At 49.2% G+C, this 20,950-nt stretch overlaps 1 protein-coding gene across 1 annotated transcript; it reads left to right on the forward strand.

The window, feature by feature from the left end:
* Positions 1–1,447: 1,447 nt before the first annotated feature.
* On the forward strand, positions 1,448–2,995 carry MAGEF1 (MAGE family member F1). Its single transcript, XM_012557245.2, is given in 3 exon segments — positions 1,448–2,119; positions 2,122–2,348; positions 2,350–2,995. Coding segments are annotated over 3 exon segments (954 nt in total). The 5' UTR covers positions 1,448–1,548; the 3' UTR covers positions 2,506–2,995.
* Positions 2,996–20,950: the final 17,955 nt, after the last annotated feature.

Here is a 20,950-nt window from a genome sequence, read left to right on the forward strand (position 1 = left end):
AATACTCAATGCCATAGTTAACACACAATCATCTATAAAATGGGGGTGATGATAATAGTACTTACCTTAACTCGAGTTAAATGAATTAATATTTGAAAAGTGCTTAGAACAGAGCCTGGCACATAATAAGGTCTATGTAAGTGGTTAAACAAATATAAATTGCTATGGAGATTCAGAGACGGCAATACTTCCATTCATGGTGACCAAGGAAGGCTTTGGAAAGGTGGCATTTGAGCTGGGCCCTGAGTGGTGGATAGCATTTGGAGAGATGGAGGTAATGGGAGAGAACATTTCAGACAAGGGGGTTAAAAAAATAAAGGGGGTAAGGAGTGGGAGAAAGCTTAGGATATGTAAAAAGAAAAAATAACGGGGAGTAGTTAAGTTCGACTAGGGAAAAAAATCTCCCCTCCAGTCACTATTCCTGCCAGCTGTTACTTCCTACATATATCTCTTATCAGCTTCCTCGGTCCCTGTGGAATCTGCTGTCTCCACCTCCTTATCATAATCGTCCATTTAACGATATTTACGGAGTGCTTCTATTTGCCAAGGAGCCCTGGTGGCCCAATGGTAAAGCGCTTGGTTGCTAACTGAAAATTTGGCAGTTGGAACCCACCCAGCGGCTATGAGGGAGAAAAGACCTGGCCATCTGCTCCTGTGAAGGTTACAGCCTAGGAAACCCATGGGGGCAGTTCCACTCTGTCATATAGGGCCGCTAAGAGTCAGAATCGACCCAAGGGTGCACAACAATTCCATGTGCCAGGTACCGTTCTAGGTGCTGAGGATACACTAGTGACGAAGAAAGGCCACGTCCCATTCCTATTTCTACCCTAAAACAATCCTCCGAGCTGGATTCCAAACTTCTGGTCGGCCCCACTCCAATTCGTGCTCCACAGTGCCAGAGACTGTAGAGATACAAATCTGGTCCTGACACTCCTTTGTTTAAATCCCCCTGTCGTGTTTTCCCATCGTGTTCAGAATAAATTTCAGCCTCCTCAGCATCCTGTTCGAGGCCCTTCACTAACTGGCCGCCGTGCGGTCTTATCTCTCTGCCTTCGCCTCCACGCACTCTGCACTTCAGCCACGGCAAAGCCCTCGAAATCCTAGGTACACACCCTTAACAGATAAGCACTTGCTGAAAGAACGTGGCTAGGACTCAGCCCTATTTTATCCCTTGTCCACTGAAATATTCCGCACGCCTTGGATGGAAACGCCCCCGTTCCCCCCTCCTGCTTTCCGAGGCTAACACGCAGCGCGGGAACCAAGTTCTCCCACTCGTAACCCCTCGCGCACTCTCCTCCCAGCCGCCCCTTCCATTTACAGACGCGGGCGCAGACCCCACCCTAGAGGGAACCGGAAGGGGAGGGGCTTCGCGCGCACCCGGGCGCCATCTTGGCTGCAGTGGCCGGAAGTGAGAGGTAAAGGGGCGCGGACTGAGGCTGCGCGGCGGCCGCTCCGCAGCCCTGGGTGCAGGTTGTATGGCGGCGGCGGTTCCGACCCTGCTGTGGTGCAGCCTAGCAGCCCCCCCGGCCCCCTCTGCCATCTGTCCCAATGCTCCTCGCCCCGCCCCATCACCCGGCGGCACGCACACCTCTCGGCCGGTGGACGCGCTCTGCCCCTGCGTGCCCGCAGCCGTGGTGCGGACGCCCGAGAGCGGGGGTCTCCTCAGGCCGAGGGGGGAAGGATGGCAGCCGTGACGGCGAGGCCGCCTCGCAGGGGGAGACCCCGAGTCCCCTCCTGCAGGAGAGCCCCGTGGAGCCCCGCGGCGCCAGGGGGAGGAGGGGGCCGCGGAGCGCGCCGCGACGCCGAGAGGCGAGGGCCGAGCTGGTGCAGCTCCAGCTGGTGAAGGACAAGAAGAGCCGCGTGGCCCGCTCCGAGACGGTGAAATGAGCGATCGGAGACTCGAAGGCTCTGTTCCCCGAGATCGTCGCGAGGGCCGCAGAGCAGCTGCGGTGTGTCTTCGGGTTTGAGCGGAAACAGCTTGACTGCGAGCACCCTGCTTCCATCCTGATCAACAAACCAAAACCTCTTGATGAGGAAGACCTGGGAGGAGGGGGCCCCAGGTCTGGTCGTTTAATGATGGTCCTGGGCCTTATCGACAGGAAAGGTAATCGAGCCAGGGAGGCCAGCTGTGGAAGATGCTGCGTCGGTTGGGGGTGCGTCCCTCAAAGTTCCTCTTTGGTTACCCGAAGAGGCTTATCATGGAAGATTTCGTGCAGCAGCGATCGATTCCTCAGTTCCAGGCGGGTGGCTCACACCATCCGCGGGAATATGAATTCTCTTGGGGTCCCCGAAGCAACCTGGAAACCAGCAAGATGAAAGTTATGGGGTTCGTGGCCAAGCTCCGTAAGAAAAGAACCCCAGCACTGGCCAGTGCAGGATCGGGAGGCCCTGGCCGGCCTCTGCTCTGGTGAGGGACGGTGGAAAAGTGGCCAGCGGGGCCCGTGGGTGTGGGACCGGCCGCCTGAGTCCGAGCAGAAAAGGGGGAGGGAGTCGTTATTTCTGTAGAAGTTGTATTTGTGTAACTTTGGGTTCGGTATCGCTACATTTTGTTACATTTAATATACTGTTAAATTGCTGTTTATAAATTAGATCGGCCGACGTTTTTTGTAGGATCTTGTTGGTTTTGTAAAATGGATTAAAAAACTCTTATTCTGTAATGCTGTAATTTTATTCTTGAAAGAATTCGGCAGTCCGATGACCTGGTTTCAGTAAAAAAACAATTAGTGTCTAGCATCCCAAGATTTTTGTCTGTTGTATCTTAAAAAAAAACTGACATGTACCTCTGTTTGCTTAGCTATTGTAGTATCTAGAGGAAAATAAAAATCCATTAATTAGAAGCAAATGCTGGTACACTTAATAAATAGTCATTGAGCATCTTCTTTTGTGTGATGCACTGTTTTGGGCATTGGGGATGAAGCGTTGAACAAGGTAAAGTGCCTGCCTTTCAGAATCAGTGAATACACCAGAAATTACACTGTGGTGAGCTGAGGGCTACAAAGGGATGCAGAAGAGGGACCCCTCACCCAGCTGAGGTTACCATTAGACCCTGGGGGAGGGGAAAAAGATGGGGCAGGTGGAGGGGAGGGGAGGGGAAGGGAAAGAGGAGGGAAAGCTGAGGGTGGGGGTGATTAGATTATTAAAAATGATTATGATCACAAATATACCTTGACAACATGAGAAGAAGACTTGATATGTGGCAAAGCTGGAAAATACTCCACCCTTGTCACAGCTTTTGGTGCAGGGTGATGTATTACAGTGCACAAACTATGATGGTGACTTAGCGCCTTGACCCGCTCCGTCTCCCTTCTCTCAGCCTCTACAAGATTCCCTCTACTACTGAAGCCCCCAGAGAGCAGAGAGTGTAACAACACTGGAATATTATATAGTAAGGATGGAGGGTACGTAAGTCCACCACGACCAAGAAGCTCCCTCTCAAGATCTCTCCCCGCTGGCACCAAGAAGCCCAGGGCCCTCCTCTGTGCTTCTACCTGCTGCTTTCTACCTGCCATCTCCCGTCTGGAGGAGACAAGGAAGGCGTCCTTAGTTCCTACTAGCCATGAAGGGCCATCTCCTTAAGCAGCTCTGGCATATGCACTGCCTACCACCTTCCCTTGGGCTAACTCCTGTAGAATAGATACACAGACTAACACGGAACCCAGAGAAGAGGTGACAAGCCAGCAATGGGTGTGGGGGGATTGTGAAACTCTCTCCCTACATCCGCCATATGCAAAAGAGCTGCTTGCTTCTCTCTCTGCTGCCAGTTCCTGCTTCCAGTTGTGTCCATATAACACCTGAGCAAAAAAAAAGCATGGAGTACAAATTAAGGTTGGCATGGAATACAAATTCCTTTGAGGCACAGGCCCAGGGACCCAGCAGATCAGATTGTGACCAAAAGCTATCAGTTAAGGGGAGAAAGTTTACTAACAATTAAAAATATGACTTCCGGGTAGTTTATAGTTAATTCATTAAAAATAATGAGTGCCCACTATACGCCAAGGACTGGTGTGTGCCAAAGTTATAAGAGACTTTTCCCTCAAGGTGCAATAATGATGATAATTTCTCACATATGTTTTCTCACAGCTGCTGAGAGGTCAGCAGAGTGGACACCTGAGGGTCAAATTACTTGGTGAGTCACCTAAAGTCACTTAGCTGGTAAAAGACGCACCAAGACTAGAACCCAACTCCCTTGCCCCCTGCTCCCCAATCCAGTGTCTGTTTCAATAAGTTGCACGTGATTTTACCCAAGAACATCAAGGATCAAATGAGGCATGTGTAATTATCTCCAATTGCCACTGCAGTCCCCATTTGCAGATGACAGAGGTGACTTTGTGCAAGGTCAGACACATAGTAGGCAAAGACAGGACTAACAACAGTAGCATTTATTAAACAACAGTTATAGGCCAAAGGCATATTTTTTTCTTACTTTTCACAACCACCTTGAAGTAAACATTACTAAATAACCTCCTTGTACAGGTATTAATGATAGTAACATTTTTGGTTGCCATTGAGTCATCTCCGACTCCTGGAGACCCCATGTACGACAGGATGAAACATTGCCGGGTCCTGTGCCATCTTCACCATCGTTGGTACGCTTGAGTCCATTGTCGTGGCCACTGTGTATTTTGAGTGCCTCCCGACCTAGGGGGCTCATCTTCCAGCACTATATCGGACAATATTCTGTTGTGATCTGCAGGAGTTTCATTGGCTAATTTTCAGAAGTAGATCACCAGGCCCTTCTGCCTAGTCTGTCTTAGTCTGGAAGCTCTGCTGAAACCTGTCCACTATGGGTGACCCTGCTGGTATTTGAAATACCAGTGGCATAGCTTCCAGCATCCCAGCAACACACAAGTCCCCACAGTACGACAAATAGACAGGTGGTGGAGTAATAGTAAAACGTGCCTTTTATTGAACACTTAAGATGAACTGGCTTTTGTATGCTTTACGTATGTTGTAGTGATTTTTGAGTGCCTTACAAGATAGACAGTATCTGTCCCATTTTATAATAAGCAAACCGAGACTCAGAAAACCTATAAAATTTGCACAACGTCTCACAGATACTCTATGATAGAACAAGGATTGGAACTGAAGTCTGACTGAGCCGGAAGCCCACACTGTTCACTATTATACATTTCCTGCGTCTCAGGACTTCTTCCAGTCTTGGGCCATCTGCCTCCCCACTTACGCTCTTTCTCCAGCACGCCCCCATCTCTCTGGAGATACAAACAAGGGCTGTGTCGCCAAGTTAATGACAGCAAGACACTGGCCTGCAGAAGGGTAAAAATGAGTCTAAAATAAAGTTGGGGGATTATCTGGGAACTCCATTGGCCCCACTCTGCCTACTCTCTCCCCGAAGTTCTCAGAGTGCTGACTACGTGTAGAATGTGGACTGTTGTCCAAACTCAGCATGTATTTTCCCCTACGGGGCATCTCTCCTCAGTCTTACTTACTCTACCCTCCCCAATAAGTCTTTTATCCATGGAACAATCAAATAGCATTCGTGGACCTGCAAATATGATTCCCAGAGTTGTTTTCAATCCAGATGGCGAAAAGGGCTGGCAGAACTCATCCGTCCCCTGCCTTGGGGGGGCCATGGGATGCGAGACCAGCAAGGAAAACTACCTCCCATGTCTGAGATGCCATCATCAGCTTCTCAGAAGTACTAAGAGTGTGGCCTCTGGGCCCGCGTGCAAAGCAGGCTTTGGCCATGGTGAGGGCAAGAGATGAATGCTCCCGGGCTTAAGGTCATTCACATGAGGGGGCAGGAAGGCCTGGATCGCCCTCCCCTCCTCTCCTTCAGGCCCAAACACAGGACTAATTCTTCCTGGGTGAAACACTGTGTGTGCACAGGTGAAGGGGGTGGAGTGGTGGTGGATGGAGTCCTCCAAGTCACACCTCAACTGCAATCGGAGAGTTATCATAGTGCAACCAGAAAGCAAAGCCACTGAAGGAAACTCCCCTGAAGAGCCTGAACCAGCCACAGACTCTGCAGGGATCTGGGCCATGTGGCCCACTGGGACTTGGAGAAGGGGTGTTTGGAAACAGGCCCATGTTGATTACACTCCCATCAGCTGGAGGGGGCAACTCATTTGCAGCCCCTGCAAATCAGACCTCGATTCACAGGCTCAATCACAGTTTCCGCTTGAGCTCATCAGGCTCCATGCCTTGGTCATGGCGGCAATGGATGCTTGTGTAAATTATTCCTCAAACTGTACAGCCCAGCAGAGAAGGCAACAATTACCTTCCAGCGGAGACCTGGTGTGCAGACGAAGGAGGTGTGCTGAAAAGCATCCTAATCAAGGCTTTCTAAAAGTTATGACTGCATGACCTTGACCAAGGAATTCCAAACCCCGAGAACTGCAGAACTAGGAAAGCATTTAGTGGGTGATGGGAGCAGGGGCGAGCTACAATCCACACCTCACCCCACATCCTACCAGCTGATTTCAGACCCTGCTCAGTTTCCCAGCCAGCCATGGCCAATAACCACAGCTGCTAGCATTTATTAAACCTTGTGTGCCAGGCATGGTGCTAAGGATGATAACCGCATTCTCTCACGCATCCACACAGCAGCCTTATGTGGCAGGTTCTCTGTTTGCCAATGTTAAGATAGTATAAGGAAACCACAAGGAAAGAATAATTTCTTCTGTTCTTTCAATGCACAAGTTAAATGACTTGCCCAAGCTCATGACATAGACGACAAGACTTCGTCTCACATACTTTGAATATGTGATCAGGAGGGACATCATGCCTGATAAAGTAGAGGGTCAGCAAAAGAGAGGAAGACCCTCAACGAGATGGATTGACACAGCGGCTGCAACAATGGGCTCAAGCATAGCAATGGTTGTGAAGATAGCTCAGGACCAAGCAGTGTTTCGTTCTGTTGAGAAAGACCTGGCGATCTGCTTCCATAAAGATTATAGCCTAGAAAACCTTATGGGGCAGTTCTACTCTGTCACATGGGGTCACTATGAATTGGAACACACTTGACAGCACCTAACAACTAACAGCATGCCATAGCTAGTGAGTGAAAGATCCAGAACTTGAACTTAATCTTCTGGGTTCTTGCTGGCATTCTACCCTGCTGGCCTTCAGATGTTCTTAGGAAGCAACCAACCTTTCTTGGGGCAAGGAGGAAAGGAAAGGAAACTTCTCACCTTCCTCATTTATATCACAACCTAGAGCATCCAGGCTGGAGGGTAGAGGCAGTGTTGAGGGGCAGGGACAAGTTGTGTGGGCAGCGGAGCCTTTTTGCAGAAGGACCCAGATTGGGAGAGGAGCTCATTTTTGAGGGATGACACCCCTTGGCTATCTCCCAGTCCTGCTGCTGCAGGTCTGTGGTCCACGTGGGGGAGAGTCAGTGAGGGCAGACAGCAGCCTCAGCCTAAGAAACTCTGGAGGGCAGCTAGACAAACAGCCTGTGAGTGATAGACACATGCCCGAACTATAGAGAGAGGTGGTTGTTGGTTATGTCGAGTCGATTCTGACTCATAGCGACCCCGTGTGACAGAGTAGAACTGCCCCATGCGGTTTTCTAGGCTGTAATCTTTATGGAAGCAGATGGCAGGGTCTTTCTCCCAAGGAGCTGCTGGGCAGGCTCAAACCATCATCCTTTCGGTTAGCAGCCAGCATTAACTATTGCGCCACAGGGCTCCTTTCAGCAGAGAGAAGAGGCCTACTGAAGTGGAAAGCTCCTGCCCCTGAAGTCAGACAGATCTGCATTCCAATCCTAGGCTGCCACTTACTAGTAATGTGGCTTCGGCTGACTTACCTAACCTCTCTGAGCTTTGGTTTCCTCATCTGTAAGATAAACAATACTGTTGTTGTTAGGTGTTGTTGAATTGAATCTGACTCATGGTGACTCCATGTGCAGGGTAGAACTGCTCCATAAGGATATCAAGGCTGTGACCTTTGGAAGCAGATCATCAGGCCTGTCTTCTGCAGTGCCTCTGGGTAGGTTTGAACCGCCAATACTTAAAAAAAAACAAAAAACAAAAAACAAACCCATTGCCATTGAGTTGATTCCAACTCATAGCGACCCTATAAGACAGAAGACAGAGTAGAACTGCCCCATAGGGTTTCCAAAGCGCACCTGGTGGGTTCAAACTGCCAAGCTTTTGGTTAGCAGCCTAGGTCTTAACCACTGTGCCAAGGCTGTGACCTTTTGGAAGCAGATCACCAGGCCTGTCTTCTGAGGCACCTCTGAGTGGGTTTGAACCACCAGTACTACTACCTTTAAAATAGAGATAATACTGTCACTACTCACAGCACTGTGAAAACTGAATGAAGGAATTACTAGAAGTACCTCCCACAGTATCTGGTACAAGGTTACTATTGTTATTATAAAATGTATTCACACATTCAACAAATATTCCTTGTGCATCTTCTCTCTGCCAGGCACATAGTAGGTGGTGAGGGTACAGCAGAGAACAAAAGAGACAAGAATCCTTACCCTCACAGAGCTTAGACAACAAGCAAAATAAAGAAGTAGAATATATACCATGGTGAGCGGTGTGACATATGTCACAGGGGAAAATGAAGCAGTAAAGGACAGTGTTCTGGGGAGGGGGTTGCCATTTTAAAAAGCTTGGTCAGGGAAAGCTTTGCTGAGAAGTGACATTTGAGTCATAAGTGAAGGTGACCACAAATGTTGCATTACCTGTATTTTTACAACAGTAATTTTAAAAAAAAAGGAAAAAAAATGATTAAAAAAAAAATAGTATATAGACAAACAGTAAAAAAAAAACTTTTTTAAAAAAGGTGAAGGTGATAAGGAGTGAGCCAAGAAGCCGTGGAGGATGGGGGCAGGGGAAGGGACAGGAAACAGCAAGTGGGAAGACCCAGGGTGGAACAGGCCAGGGTTGTTCTGAGAAAGACTTTCAGCAAGCAAAGTGAGTGGAGGAGGAGGGGGCCGAGTGGAAGGACATGTGCTCCTGCTCCTGAAGGAGCTTGAGGAGCTGGCGCTTGTACCTCAATGAATAAACACCGTCTTGCACCGACTGTCAATCAAGCACTCACTACACCTGAGAGTTGCTATAGAGGTTGAGCTGAGGAAGAAATCTTGGGCATTGTGCAAGCTTCCGCTGGGCCTGGAAAAGGAAGGAAAGATAAAATAGTCTTTATTTATTTATTTATTTTTCCTAGTTATAGATGGTTACAGTAGAAAATTTGCAAAGTTCCATAAAATGTAAAGAAGAAAATGAATTCTCTATAATCCCGGCACCCAGAGGCAGCCGTGGTTAATTGCGTAGTATATTTTCACATCTATCACTAATATATAGTTTTCACTTGCTAGAAATACAACCAGAATTCTCCTCAGACGTGAGGATGGGGAGACTTCATCTTGCTTCCTTTGGACACATCGTCAGGAAAGACCAAGCACTAGAAAAGGACACCGTGTTTGGTAAAGTAGAGGATCAGTGAAAACAAAAGAAATCCTCAGCGATCTGAACTGACACAATAGCCATAACAATGGACTCAAATATGCCAACCACCGTGAAGATGGTGCAGGACCGAGCACCATTTTGTTCTGTTATATACGTAAGGATGTCAGGAGTCAGAGCTGACTCAACAGCTACTAACAACTACAGCAACAGGGTACGTACAAGTGACTCGTTGATGCATCAACAATGAGTTACAGTAATGGCACTGAGCCCCACCCCATATAATACCCGTTGCCGTCGAGTCAACTCCAACTCAGAGCGACCCTATAGACCGAGTAAAACTGCCCTATAGGGTTTCTAAGGAGCGGCTGGTGGATTTGAACTGCCGACGTTTTGGTTAGCAGCCGTAGCTCTTAACCAAGCTACCGGGGCTCCACCCCATATAATATTTCCCTCAAATATTTCTGGGGGCTCCAAATGAGATGTCACAAACCTGTCTGTCCACTGCAGATACCATGATGGGCTCATGGAGGTCCACAGATGGAGGCTCTTGTGGGGATGCTCCTTGGGGGTCCCCCATATCCATGGCTACCCCACGGTTCTAGAGGGATGCTGGGTTCTTTGCAGAGGTGGGCACAGTGGCCTTCTCCCAGCTCCATGCCAAGTTATCCCACGTGGGTCCACTGCTCTTCAAGAAGGCTGCTAGTCTCTGCTTGCTATCTCCTGCAAGCAACTCTGCAAACTTCAGCTGAAAATACCCACCTCCACGGGGACTAGTCCAGGTTCCATGCCACCACAATTCCTCTCCCCAACCTTAGGGAAGAAAAAGAAAGAAAGAAAAGAAAAGAGTCCCTGTCTCCCAAGGCATGGCTGTTTACATTGCTGAGCCAGAACAGGTAACACCTGCATTTACTCTGACAGGGCCCACACAGGTCCAGATTTTTGGTTTCTTCCCCACAAACAATCCAAAGTCTGCCCTTAGGGTGAATTAAGTTCTCTACCTCTAGCAAACTGCCAGCTTCCTTCCTCCCGTGTTTCCCGCCTTCTCTTCATCATGGTTTCCAAACCTTTCGTTAGTGCTAAAGATGGCAAGAATTTAGGTAAAAGCCTGGAATGGGGGAATGTATTCCTGGCAAGGTGAACGGCTCCAGCCAAGGTAGCAGGCATGTGCACCGCAGTCCTGGGAACCATGAAGGGGCCAGCTAGGCTGGCGCGGAGAACCTGCGAAGGAGAGGAGAGGGCGCTGGGGACAGTGGTGGTGGGAGAGCAAGGAACACATGGCGGTTCTTTGGGAAGATGGACTTGATGGTTGGGAAGGGGGAGGCTAGAGGCCTGGAGGCCAAGCGGGAGACTTTGGCAATAGTCCACGTGGGAGTGGATGACAGCCTGACCAGGAGGAATGGGGATAGGAAAGGACTGAGGGAGGAAATGGTTTGATAACTGAAGAGCTGCGGGAAATGAAACAGAGGGAGGTGTGAGGCGTGACTCTGCAGTCGCGAGCTGGAGTGACTAGAATATTAGGATCATTAATCAGAATAGGGAAGTCTCCAGGGGGTGCTGATCTGGGAGCAAGAAGATGGCTGTGGCTTCAGATACGCTGAGTCTCAGTTCCTGTGGACATCCAGTGGACACTTAGGGATGGAGCCGAGAAGGGACTCCGAGGTTGGAGGTGGAGGAGGCAGCCAAAGCCATGGGAATCAAGGGGCTCTCCTTCCTCTGTCTTGGGAATCCCAAGCCCATTACCCAGTAATGCAGTCCTGCTCCCATAGCTGCCTGTTGCGGGCAAGGGAATATTCTACAAAGGGTCTGGGGAAGAAGTGGGGAAGGGGTCTCAGAAGATAGTCAGTAGCCAGGGAGCCCTGGAGCTGGGAAAAGAAGCTGCAAGTTGTTGTAAGTGGATGTCAACAAGGAGGTGGCCAAATATTCCTTATGTACCCTGAAAACAGCCCTGCAAAAATAGTCACGTGCTGCAGAGGTAACCCCCAACAGACCTAGCCGAGGCTTAAACGGCCAACAGACAGGGTTCCGGGTTTAGCGTTGGCTCGTCTCTCCCCTCTTTATTAGTGTGGGCTTTGCTGCTTAGAAGGGTCACTGTACAGGCGACCCCACAGGCACGTGGGAGGAGGTCTCACTCGAGAGGAATCCCCATGTTCAGACACACGCGGACATCTTGCTCAGGCACAAACACACCTTTGGTGTATACACGTAAAACTATCTCCTCCAACTCCATGGCAGACATGAAGAAAAAATACCATTTGGCAGCTGTTATATACCATTTAGTCTTACAACAGTTGTAAAGAAAAGAGATTATTTTCCCATTTTAAAGGTAGCTGAGGCTCAAAAACGCTGATTTGCCCAAGGTCACGTGTCTAGAAAATGACCAATGGTTCCTAGTCTAGGAACTGTCTGCACACTCGCGTGTTAGTATTCTCCGTGCTTCACATACGTGTGCACAACAGACTCATGCACACAAAGGCAGATCCATCCCCTGCAGACACACAAAACCTCCCCAAGGGCAAGGACCTTCATTTTGTTCATAGATGTATCCCAACTCCTAACACAGCATATGGCATATCATACACGCTCAGGAAATTTTTTAATTAAGTGAACTGAATCAACACACATACGTACAATGCTTACTTGTGTTACACATCTTCAGATACACACACACACATACACACACTCTCCCCTCACATACTGTCATGGATTGAATTGTTCCCCCAAAAAATATGTAGATCAATTTGGCTAGGCCATGATTCCTAGTATACTGTGATGGTCCACCATTTTGTCATCTGATGTTATTTTCCTATATTGTAAATCATATCACTCTGATGTTAATGAGATGGATTGGTGGCAGCTATGTTGATGAGACTTATAAGATTGGATTGTGCCTTAAGCCAATCTCTTCTGAGATATAAAAGAGAGAAGCGAGCAGAGAGATATGAGGGACCTCACACCACCAAGAAAGCAGCGCCAGGAGCAAAGCATGTCCTTTGGACCCGGGGTTCCTGCGTGGAGAAGCTCCTAGTCCAGGGGAAGATTGACGAGAAGGAGCTTCCTCCATAGCTGACAGAGAGAGAAAGCCTTCCCCTGGAGCGGATGCCCTGAGTTTGGACTTCTAGCCTCCTAGACTGTGAGAAAATAAATTTCTCTTTGTTGAAGCCATCCACTTGTGGTATTTCTGTTATAGCAGCACTAGATGACTAAGACACATACACATCAAATTCACTGCCCGGAAGGAGATCCCAGGTGGGGAGGACCAGCTCCTGGAAGGATTACCTCCTCCTCATCAGCCTACTGCACGCCTCCCCAGCCTCCTTCCAGGAGCAGAGCACCAGCCCTTCTCCCAGCCTTAGCAGGAACCACCGCCTTCCTTTCTTGCTTAGTTAGGTGCTGTGGCGTCAATTCCTACCCATAGTGACCCTAGAGGACAGAGAGGAACTGCCACGTAGGGTTTCCAAGCCTGTACTCTTCATGGAAGCGGACTGCCGCGTCTTTCTCCCTCAGAGTGGCTGGTGGGTTTGAACTGCCGACTTTTTGGTTAGCAGCCGAGCGCTTAACCACTGTGCCACCAGGACTCCTGCCTCCATTTCTCAGCTGAGTCAAAACAAAGTTAGAATTTTTCTAAAATATCATCACTAAGTGGGAAAGCAGAGAAAAACAAATCAAGAGACTACAAACACTGGGCCGGCGGAGTTTACAGAGCCGGATCCTGCTCCGTGGGCTCACGCAGTAGGTGAGGTGATATGCACGCACGCGGAGCCCAGGCCCTGGCTCGGACGCCAAGCCTGAGGGAGCAGGGGGTCAGCACAGCTGCCCAATCAGGGGCTTCTCTCTTCCTCCAGATGCTGCTTCTTCCTATGCTCTCAGGGCTCAGAGCCTCCTGCCACTCTGGCCTTGAGCGAACTGCAGTTTACGCCTTCCGTGCCATCTGCTGTGCCCTAGGCTTGTAAACCAGCCTAGTACAACCCAAACCACGTGACGGGACAGTGCCAATCCCTGCTGAAAACCCCAACATCCTTCATTCCTTCCCAGAGCCCCAAGGCTCCGCCGGGAGTGGCTCCTGCCCACCTCTCAGCCCATCCGCCCCACCCCAATCCGGCCCTCAGCTACTTTTGCAAAGCAGTTCTGATTGACGCATCGTGAGCCCAGGACATAATCCAGTCCTTCCCGGCCCTGCTTGCCACTCCCCGCCATGTGTGCATCAGCCTGTCCCAAGATTCTGCTCCATCCGAGACCTCAGACAACCCCCAGTCAGACTCTGGCCCTGTGCACCAGGACCACCAGGGCCTCGGGATTAAGTGCAAATTCCTGAGCGTGCTGAATCAGAGTCTCTGCAGGCCAGACCCAGAAACCAGCATTTTTAACAAGCTTCCCAGGGACTGTTACACTCAAGACCCACCATCCCAAATATACAAAATTACACACACACACACACACACACACACACACACACACGAGCCCAGACATATGTAATAATAGCGAAAACATTTATTGAGCACTTACTCCAGGCCAGGAAGTGCTTTCAGCATTAAGTCATTCAACCCTCACAACAACTCTACAGCAGAGACACTGTGATTGTCCCCATTTCACAGTAACAGGTCGGCAGTTCGAATCCACCCGCCGCTCCGTGGAAACTCTATGGAGCACTTCTGCTCTGTCCTGTAGGGTCGCTGTGAGTCGGAATCGCCTCGACGGCAATGGGTTTGGTTTTTTTGGTTTTTGCCCAAGTTCCTACAGTGAAAGTGGAACCCAGGCCACCTGACTTCTCAGCCCACATCCAACCACCACGCTCTCTCCAGCACTCACGAGTGTACACCCACACTGACTCTGACACCCCCACGCACAGGACCTCACCCGCTCAGACCCAGTCGCATAAAAGCAGAAAGAAGGCCAGGGCGTTGGCGACGGCTTCTGGTTTCTCCCTCACCCCAAGTCTGGCATCCGCAGACCAGAGCCGAGAGCGCCAACAGCCACAGGTACTGGTGGGGCAGGCAGGGAATTAGCGAGCCGCAGCGCCAGGACCCTGGAAGCACCCCCAGGCCCTGAGCTCAGCCCTGCCTGCTGCAGGAGGGGGCCTGCTACAGGCCTCGACCTCCAGGGGCCTCGAACTCTGCCTGCCAGACTCCATGGCCCAGCAGGTCCTGGTTCCCTGAGACCTGAGCCCCCTGACAGGGCCCTCCTGGAATGCTGAGCCAGAGAGCAGATGTGCTGGCAGCTTTCTCCAAAAACTAGTCTTCTTAGGATTGCTGCCATGAGCCAAAGGCTGTGTGTGTGTGTGTGTGTGTGTGTGTGTGCGCGCGCGCGCATGTGTGTGCGTGCGTGTGTATGTGTGTATGCATGTGTGTGTGTGCACACGCGCGTGTGTGTGTGTGTGTGTTGGGGGAGTATGAGGGATTGGAAAAACAACTGAAATACCATAAAACAGAAAAGTGATCCAAATAAAAAGCAGCGACTGTGTATCTGGAAAGAATAAACTGAGGAGAGAGGCGAAGAGGTCTGCAGCATGGCGACGAGGCTGCCAACCTTGGCAGCCTGGACTGGGGGTTGGATGGCAGCGGCCAACTGGCCACAGGGCTGCCGGGAGCTCTGGCCAGGGGCCGGGGTGTGGTGGGGAGCAGAACCTGGGCTGACGCAGGGGCCTGAAGAACGACCCTAACCAGCAGCATCCCCTTCCCAGGCTCCAGAGAGGAGGTGGGGGGTCTGAAAGGGAGCTCATGAAGAGCCTCAACCACCCGAGACCCTATCTAGAGGGTCTTTCTCACGGTTCTGCACCTGAAGGGTCTGTCTGAGACTGTGGAGAGAGCCAGGATTATGCCTTCTGGGCATGGGGAGAGAGGAGAATCTCAGCATGGGGCTGGGAAGCCCTGACGGTGGTGGTCAAGAGATGGGAAAGATTTATTCTGGGCAACAGAGTACAAAGTCAAAATGCTCAGGTGTGAGGCCGGGCCCCTGCTGACAAGCTGTGTGATATAGAACAAGTCACTTTTTCTCGATGAGCACAAATCTCCTCACTATAAAATGGGCAAAATCAAGATTTCCCCACGCACCTCAGGTCAGACAAAACTGATAATGGATGTGAGAACCTTCAGTCAGCAGTCACTGATACCAGCTCCCTCATCCCAAGCTCACACCAGGAACCAGGGGCAGAGCTGAGAATTTCTGCATATTGATGCATGTATTTCTGTGAGGTTAGTATTATTACCCACCACCTGTCTGTCAGGGTGTCGCACTGTGGTGGCTTGCGTGTTGCTGTGACGCTAGAAGCTATCCCACCTGTATTTCAAATACCAGTAGGATCACCCATGGTAGACAGGTTTCAGGGGAGCTTCCAGACTAAGGCAGACGAGGAAGAAGGACCTGGTGTTCTACTTCTGAAAATTAGCCAGTGAAAACCTTATAGATCGAAACAGGACATTGTCCAACTTCCTTATCATGTCATCATGATGGATCAGGTGCTGGAGGAGGGTGTAATGTTTGATGAACTAGAGGGCCAGCAAGGGCGAGGGAGGCCCCTTGGTGAGATGGATTGCCACAATGACCACTGGTGACTATGAGGATGACATAGGATCGGGCACATTTCATTCAGTTGTACTTGGGGTCGAAATGAGCCAGAGTCAACTCAATGGCAGCTGTCTATCTAGTATTATTATTCCTATTCTACAGATGAGGAAAATAAGGCTCAGGAAAGCTAAGAAACTTCTAAAAATTGGCAGATGCAGGAGTCGAACCAGGTCTATCTGACGGTGGACCTCATGCCCTCTCTCCTAAACCGGAGACGGATTACCCAACAAGCAAGGTATACACTTGGGCTTACTTGTGCTTACTTCCTGATCTGTAGTGCACAGTTTTACCTGTTTTTCACCACGTCAAAGAGGGAGTGCTTCCAGCATTGCATCTGTTTATTGAAACATCTTAACGGGTATTCCTTCAACTCCCAGAGCCTTGTTTTCCACCAGTGCCTTCAGTGCAGTACGGACTTCTTCCTTCAATAACGTTAAGTTCTTGATCACATGCTACCTCCTGAAATGGTTGGACATCAACCAATTCTTTTCGGTACAGTGACTCAGTGAATACTTTCCATCTTTTCCTGCGTCATTCATTATTTTGCCCACTGAATCCTTCAATATTGCAACTTGAGGCTTGAATTTTTTCTTCAGTCCTTTCAGCTTGAGAATTGCAGAGAGTGTTCTTCCCTTTCAGTTTTCTATTATAATGAAATGTGCAAAGACCCATGTCTGCACATTTCATTATAATACTTTACTTTGTCTTCTCGAGCAGCCCTTTGAAATCTTCTGTTCAGCTCTTTTAGTTCATCGTTTCTTCCCTTCGCTTTAGCTACTCTACATTCAAGAGCAAATTTCAGAGTCTCTTCTGACATCCACTGTCTTAGTCATCTAGGGCTGCTATAACAGAAATACCACAAGTGGATGGTTTTAACAAAGAGAAGTTTATGTCTTCACAGTAAAGTAGTCTAGAAGCCCAAATTCAGAGCATCAGCTCCAGGGGAAGGCTTTCTCTGTTGGCCTTCTCATCAATGTTCCCCTGGACTAGGAGCTTCTTTGCTCAGGGACCCCGGGCCAAAGGACATGCTCTGCTCCCGGCACTGCTTTCTTGATGGTATGAGGTACCCCGTCTCACTGCTCACTTCTGTCTTTTATATCTCAAGACATTGCCTCAGGATACAATCCAGGCTTGTAGATCAGGTCCTGCCTTACTAACACAACTGCCACCCATCCTCCCTCATTAACATCATAGAGGCAGGTTTACAACATGCAAGAAAATCACGCAGTACCAGGAATCATGGCCTAGCCAAATTGATACACACATTTTTTGGGGGACATAATTCAAACCATGACATCCACTTTGATATTTTCTTTTTTTCCTGTCTTTTTAATAACCTTTTGCTTTCTTCTTGGATGATGTCCTTAATGTCATCCCACAACTTGTCTGGTCTTCGGTTATTAGTGTTCAACGTGTCAAATCTATTCTTGAGATGGTCTCTAAATTCAGGTGGGATATACTCAAGGTTGTATTTTGTCTCTCATGGACTTTTCATTTTCTTCAGCTTCCACGTGAACTTGTATATGAGCAATTGATAGTCTGTTCTGCAGTCGGCCCCTGGCCTTGTTCTGACTGATAATATTGAGCTTCTCCATCATCTCTTTCCACAGATGTAGTTGATTTGATTTCCGTGTATTCCGTCTGGTGAGGTCCACGTGTATAGTCACCATTTATGTTGTTGAAAAAGATGTTTGCCATGAAGAAGTTGTTGATCTTGCAAAATTCTATCATGTGATCGCCGGCGTCATTTCTATCACCAAGGCCGTATTTTCCAACTACCGATCCTTCTTCTTTGTTTCCAGTTTTCCCATTCCAATCCCCAGTAATTAGCAGTGCATCTTGATTGCATGTTTGATCCATTTCAGACCGCAGACGTTCGTCAAGATCTTCAATGTCTTCATCCTCACCATTAGCAATTGGTGCATAAATGTGACTAATAGTCGTGTTAACTCGTCTTCCTTGTAGGTGTGTGGATATAATCCTATCCCTGACGGCACTGTACTTCAGGAAACATCTTGAAATGTTCTTTTGGACGATGAATGTGATACCGTTCCTCTTCAATTTGTCATTCCTAGATTAGTAGGCCATATGATTGTCTTCAAAATGGCAAATACCAGCCCATTTCAGCTCACTAATGCCTGGGATATTTGTCTTCAAGCATTCCATTTCATTTTTGACAACTTCCAATTTTCCTAGATTCATACTTTTTACGTTCCACATTCGGATTATTAATAGATGGATGTTTGCAGCTGTTTCTTCTCATTTTGAGTCGTGTCACATCAGCAAATGAAGATCCTGAAAGCTTTATCCCACTCATGTAGTTAAGGTCAACTCTACTTTGAGGAGGCCCCTCTTTCCCAGTTGTATTTTGAGTGCCTTCCAGCTTGAGGGGCTCATCTTCCAGCACTATATCAGGCAATGTTCTGCTGCTATTCATAAGGTTTCCACTGCCCAATTTTTTTTAGAAGTAGATCACCAGGTCCTTCTTCCTAGTCTGTCTTAGTCTGGAAGCTCCAGTGAAGCCTGTCCACTGTGGGTGATCCTGCTGGTATTTGAAATACTGGTGGCACAGCTTCCAGCATCACAGCAACACACGAGCTACCACAGGAGGACACACTGACAGATGGCCACCATATGACACACTGACAGACCCATGGTGGAAGCCACATTGCTACCGGGCAAAGTAAAAAATTCTTATATTGCACCCCACTTGGCAGGGATGGGCAGTGTCACAGTTGGCGAGCTGAAGGAAGAGGCAAAGGAAGTCCTGGCAAGGAGACTGGCCAGGGATGTCTGGCAGTAGGTGGCAGGGCCTCTGTTTGGGCTCGGGCCAGAGCGCTAGGTCAGGGAGGCTTGGTGGAGGGAGGTGTGCCCAGACCTGCCACCCCATCTGGACAGTGGACTCCTCAAGGGCAGGCCCCATCATGGTGCCAGAGGGAAACCCCAGGGGCATAGCAGCCTGGAGGCGGGTGTACCAGTTGGAGGGACCAGCAAACAAACGCAGCTTCCTGGTGCCTGAGGGAGGGTGCAGAGGGGCCATAATCCACCAGGAGGGCGATCAGCCTGAGAAAGAAAGCAGGCGGCATCAGGGCTGTGACACAGGCTGTCAGCAGAGCAGCAAACTGTTGAGTGAGATAGGTGAGGAGCTGGGAACAAGCTCAGTTGTTAACAGGGCCAAAAAAAACCAAACCCATTGCCGTCAAGTTGATTCTGACTATAGCGACCCTATAGGACAGAGTAGAACTGCCTCAGAGGGTTTCCAAGGAGTGGCTGGTGGATTCGAACTGCTGACCTCTTTGGTTAGCAGCCGAGCTCTTAACCACTGCACCACCAGGGCTCCCTTAACACGCAGCCAGAGATAAAAAGAGGCCCGGACAGGTCACCTGGATGATTCAGGGACAAAATCCGTAGACATCGCCAAGGCCTCTCTTACATGGCCCCGAAGCTCAGTGAGCCTGGGGGGCTTTTCCAGGGACAGGCAGTCATGCCCAGTCTTGGATACAGAGAGTGAGACGGCGATATGTTACGAGACGTGGAGTTAAAGACTCGGGGTTGGAGACCTACTTACCAGTATACGGCCTTGGACCAGACAGTTAACCTCTCTCTGCTCATGAGAGCCCAGGTCCAGACATGAGCACAGCGAAGGACAGTCTCCCTCTGTGCCTGCTCGCCGCTTCCTCGATGCCTCTGCCCCATCACCTCCTCCGTGAAGCCCACACCTCTGGCAGAGCAAGTGAGCACTTCTGTAGCTCCTGACACTCCTCCCACTTGCCTTCCTGACAGTTTTGATGTCTTCATTCTAATAACTATGTTGCATGCCTGTCACTCCATCAGGACTGTGGGCTCCTCGAGAGCAGGTCCCATCATGGTGCCAGAGAGAGGAGCGCACAAATGTTTGAGAAATGAAGAAGGGACTAAAATGAACAAAAATGCATCTGGGGAGCCTTTCTGAAGCAGGTAGTGGTGGATCTAGGTCTTAAAGGAGTTGATGTATTTGGATAGTACTTTTTCTTCGAAGAAATCAAAGCTCTTGTTGGTTCCTCATGCTTGGAGGATACTGTTCCCCAAATGTTAGAAGAACTGTCTGAATGACCTTCATTCATTCATTCCACATTTATTGAGCACATACTCTGTGCCTGGCACTGTGATGGAGCTGGGAAGCAAAAGCTAAGAAGACATGATCCCTATCCTCAGAAGAGTAACTATGAAGTAGTCAGGAATGGAGTGCAGATAAGCACATGGATAATTACAAACTATGACTGTCTTAGTCATCTAGTGCTGCTATAACAGAAATACCACAAGTGGATGGATTCAACAAAGAGAAGTTTATTCTCTCACCGTCTCGTAGGCTAGAAGTCCAAATTCAGGGTGCCAGTTCCAGGGAAAGTCTTTCTCTCTCTGTCAGCTCTTGGGGGAAGGTCCTTGTCATCAATCTTCGCCCGGTAGAGGAGTTTCTCAGCACAGGAACCCTGGGTCCAAAGGACACGCTATTCTCCTGGCTCTTGTTTCTTGGTGGTAGGAGCTCCCCCTGTCTCTCTGCTCACTTCTCTCTTTCATATCTCAAAAGAGATTGACTTAAAACACAACCTAATCTTGTAGATTGAGTCCTGCCTCATTAACATAACTTCTGTTAATCTCACCTCATTGGCATCATAGAGGTAGGATTTACAGCACATAGGAAAATCACATCAGATGACAAAATGGTGGACAATCACACAATATTGGGAATCATGGCCTTGCCAAATTGACACACATTTTGGGGGGACACGATTCAATCCATAACAGTGACCATCTATATAGAGGACTCTATAGGAGCCCCTATGAGTTGGAACCAACTCAACGGCAATGGGTTTGATTTTGCTTTTTTGTGGGAGCCCAGGAAAGAAGCATCTAGTCCATCCAGAAGGGAGTAAGGAAGGACAGGGTTGCCATGTGTGCAGTGCAGGCTGTGCACCGCACAAGCCAGGGTGTCTTCTGGAGTTGTGTGAGGTAGGGGCCCAGTCCTTCCA

This window comes from Trichechus manatus, unplaced genomic scaffold (genome assembly GCF_000243295.1).
Source record: "Trichechus manatus latirostris isolate Lorelei unplaced genomic scaffold, TriManLat1.0 scaffold00092, whole genome shotgun sequence".
NCBI classification, from domain to species: Eukaryota; Metazoa; Chordata; class Mammalia; order Sirenia; family Trichechidae; genus Trichechus; species Trichechus manatus.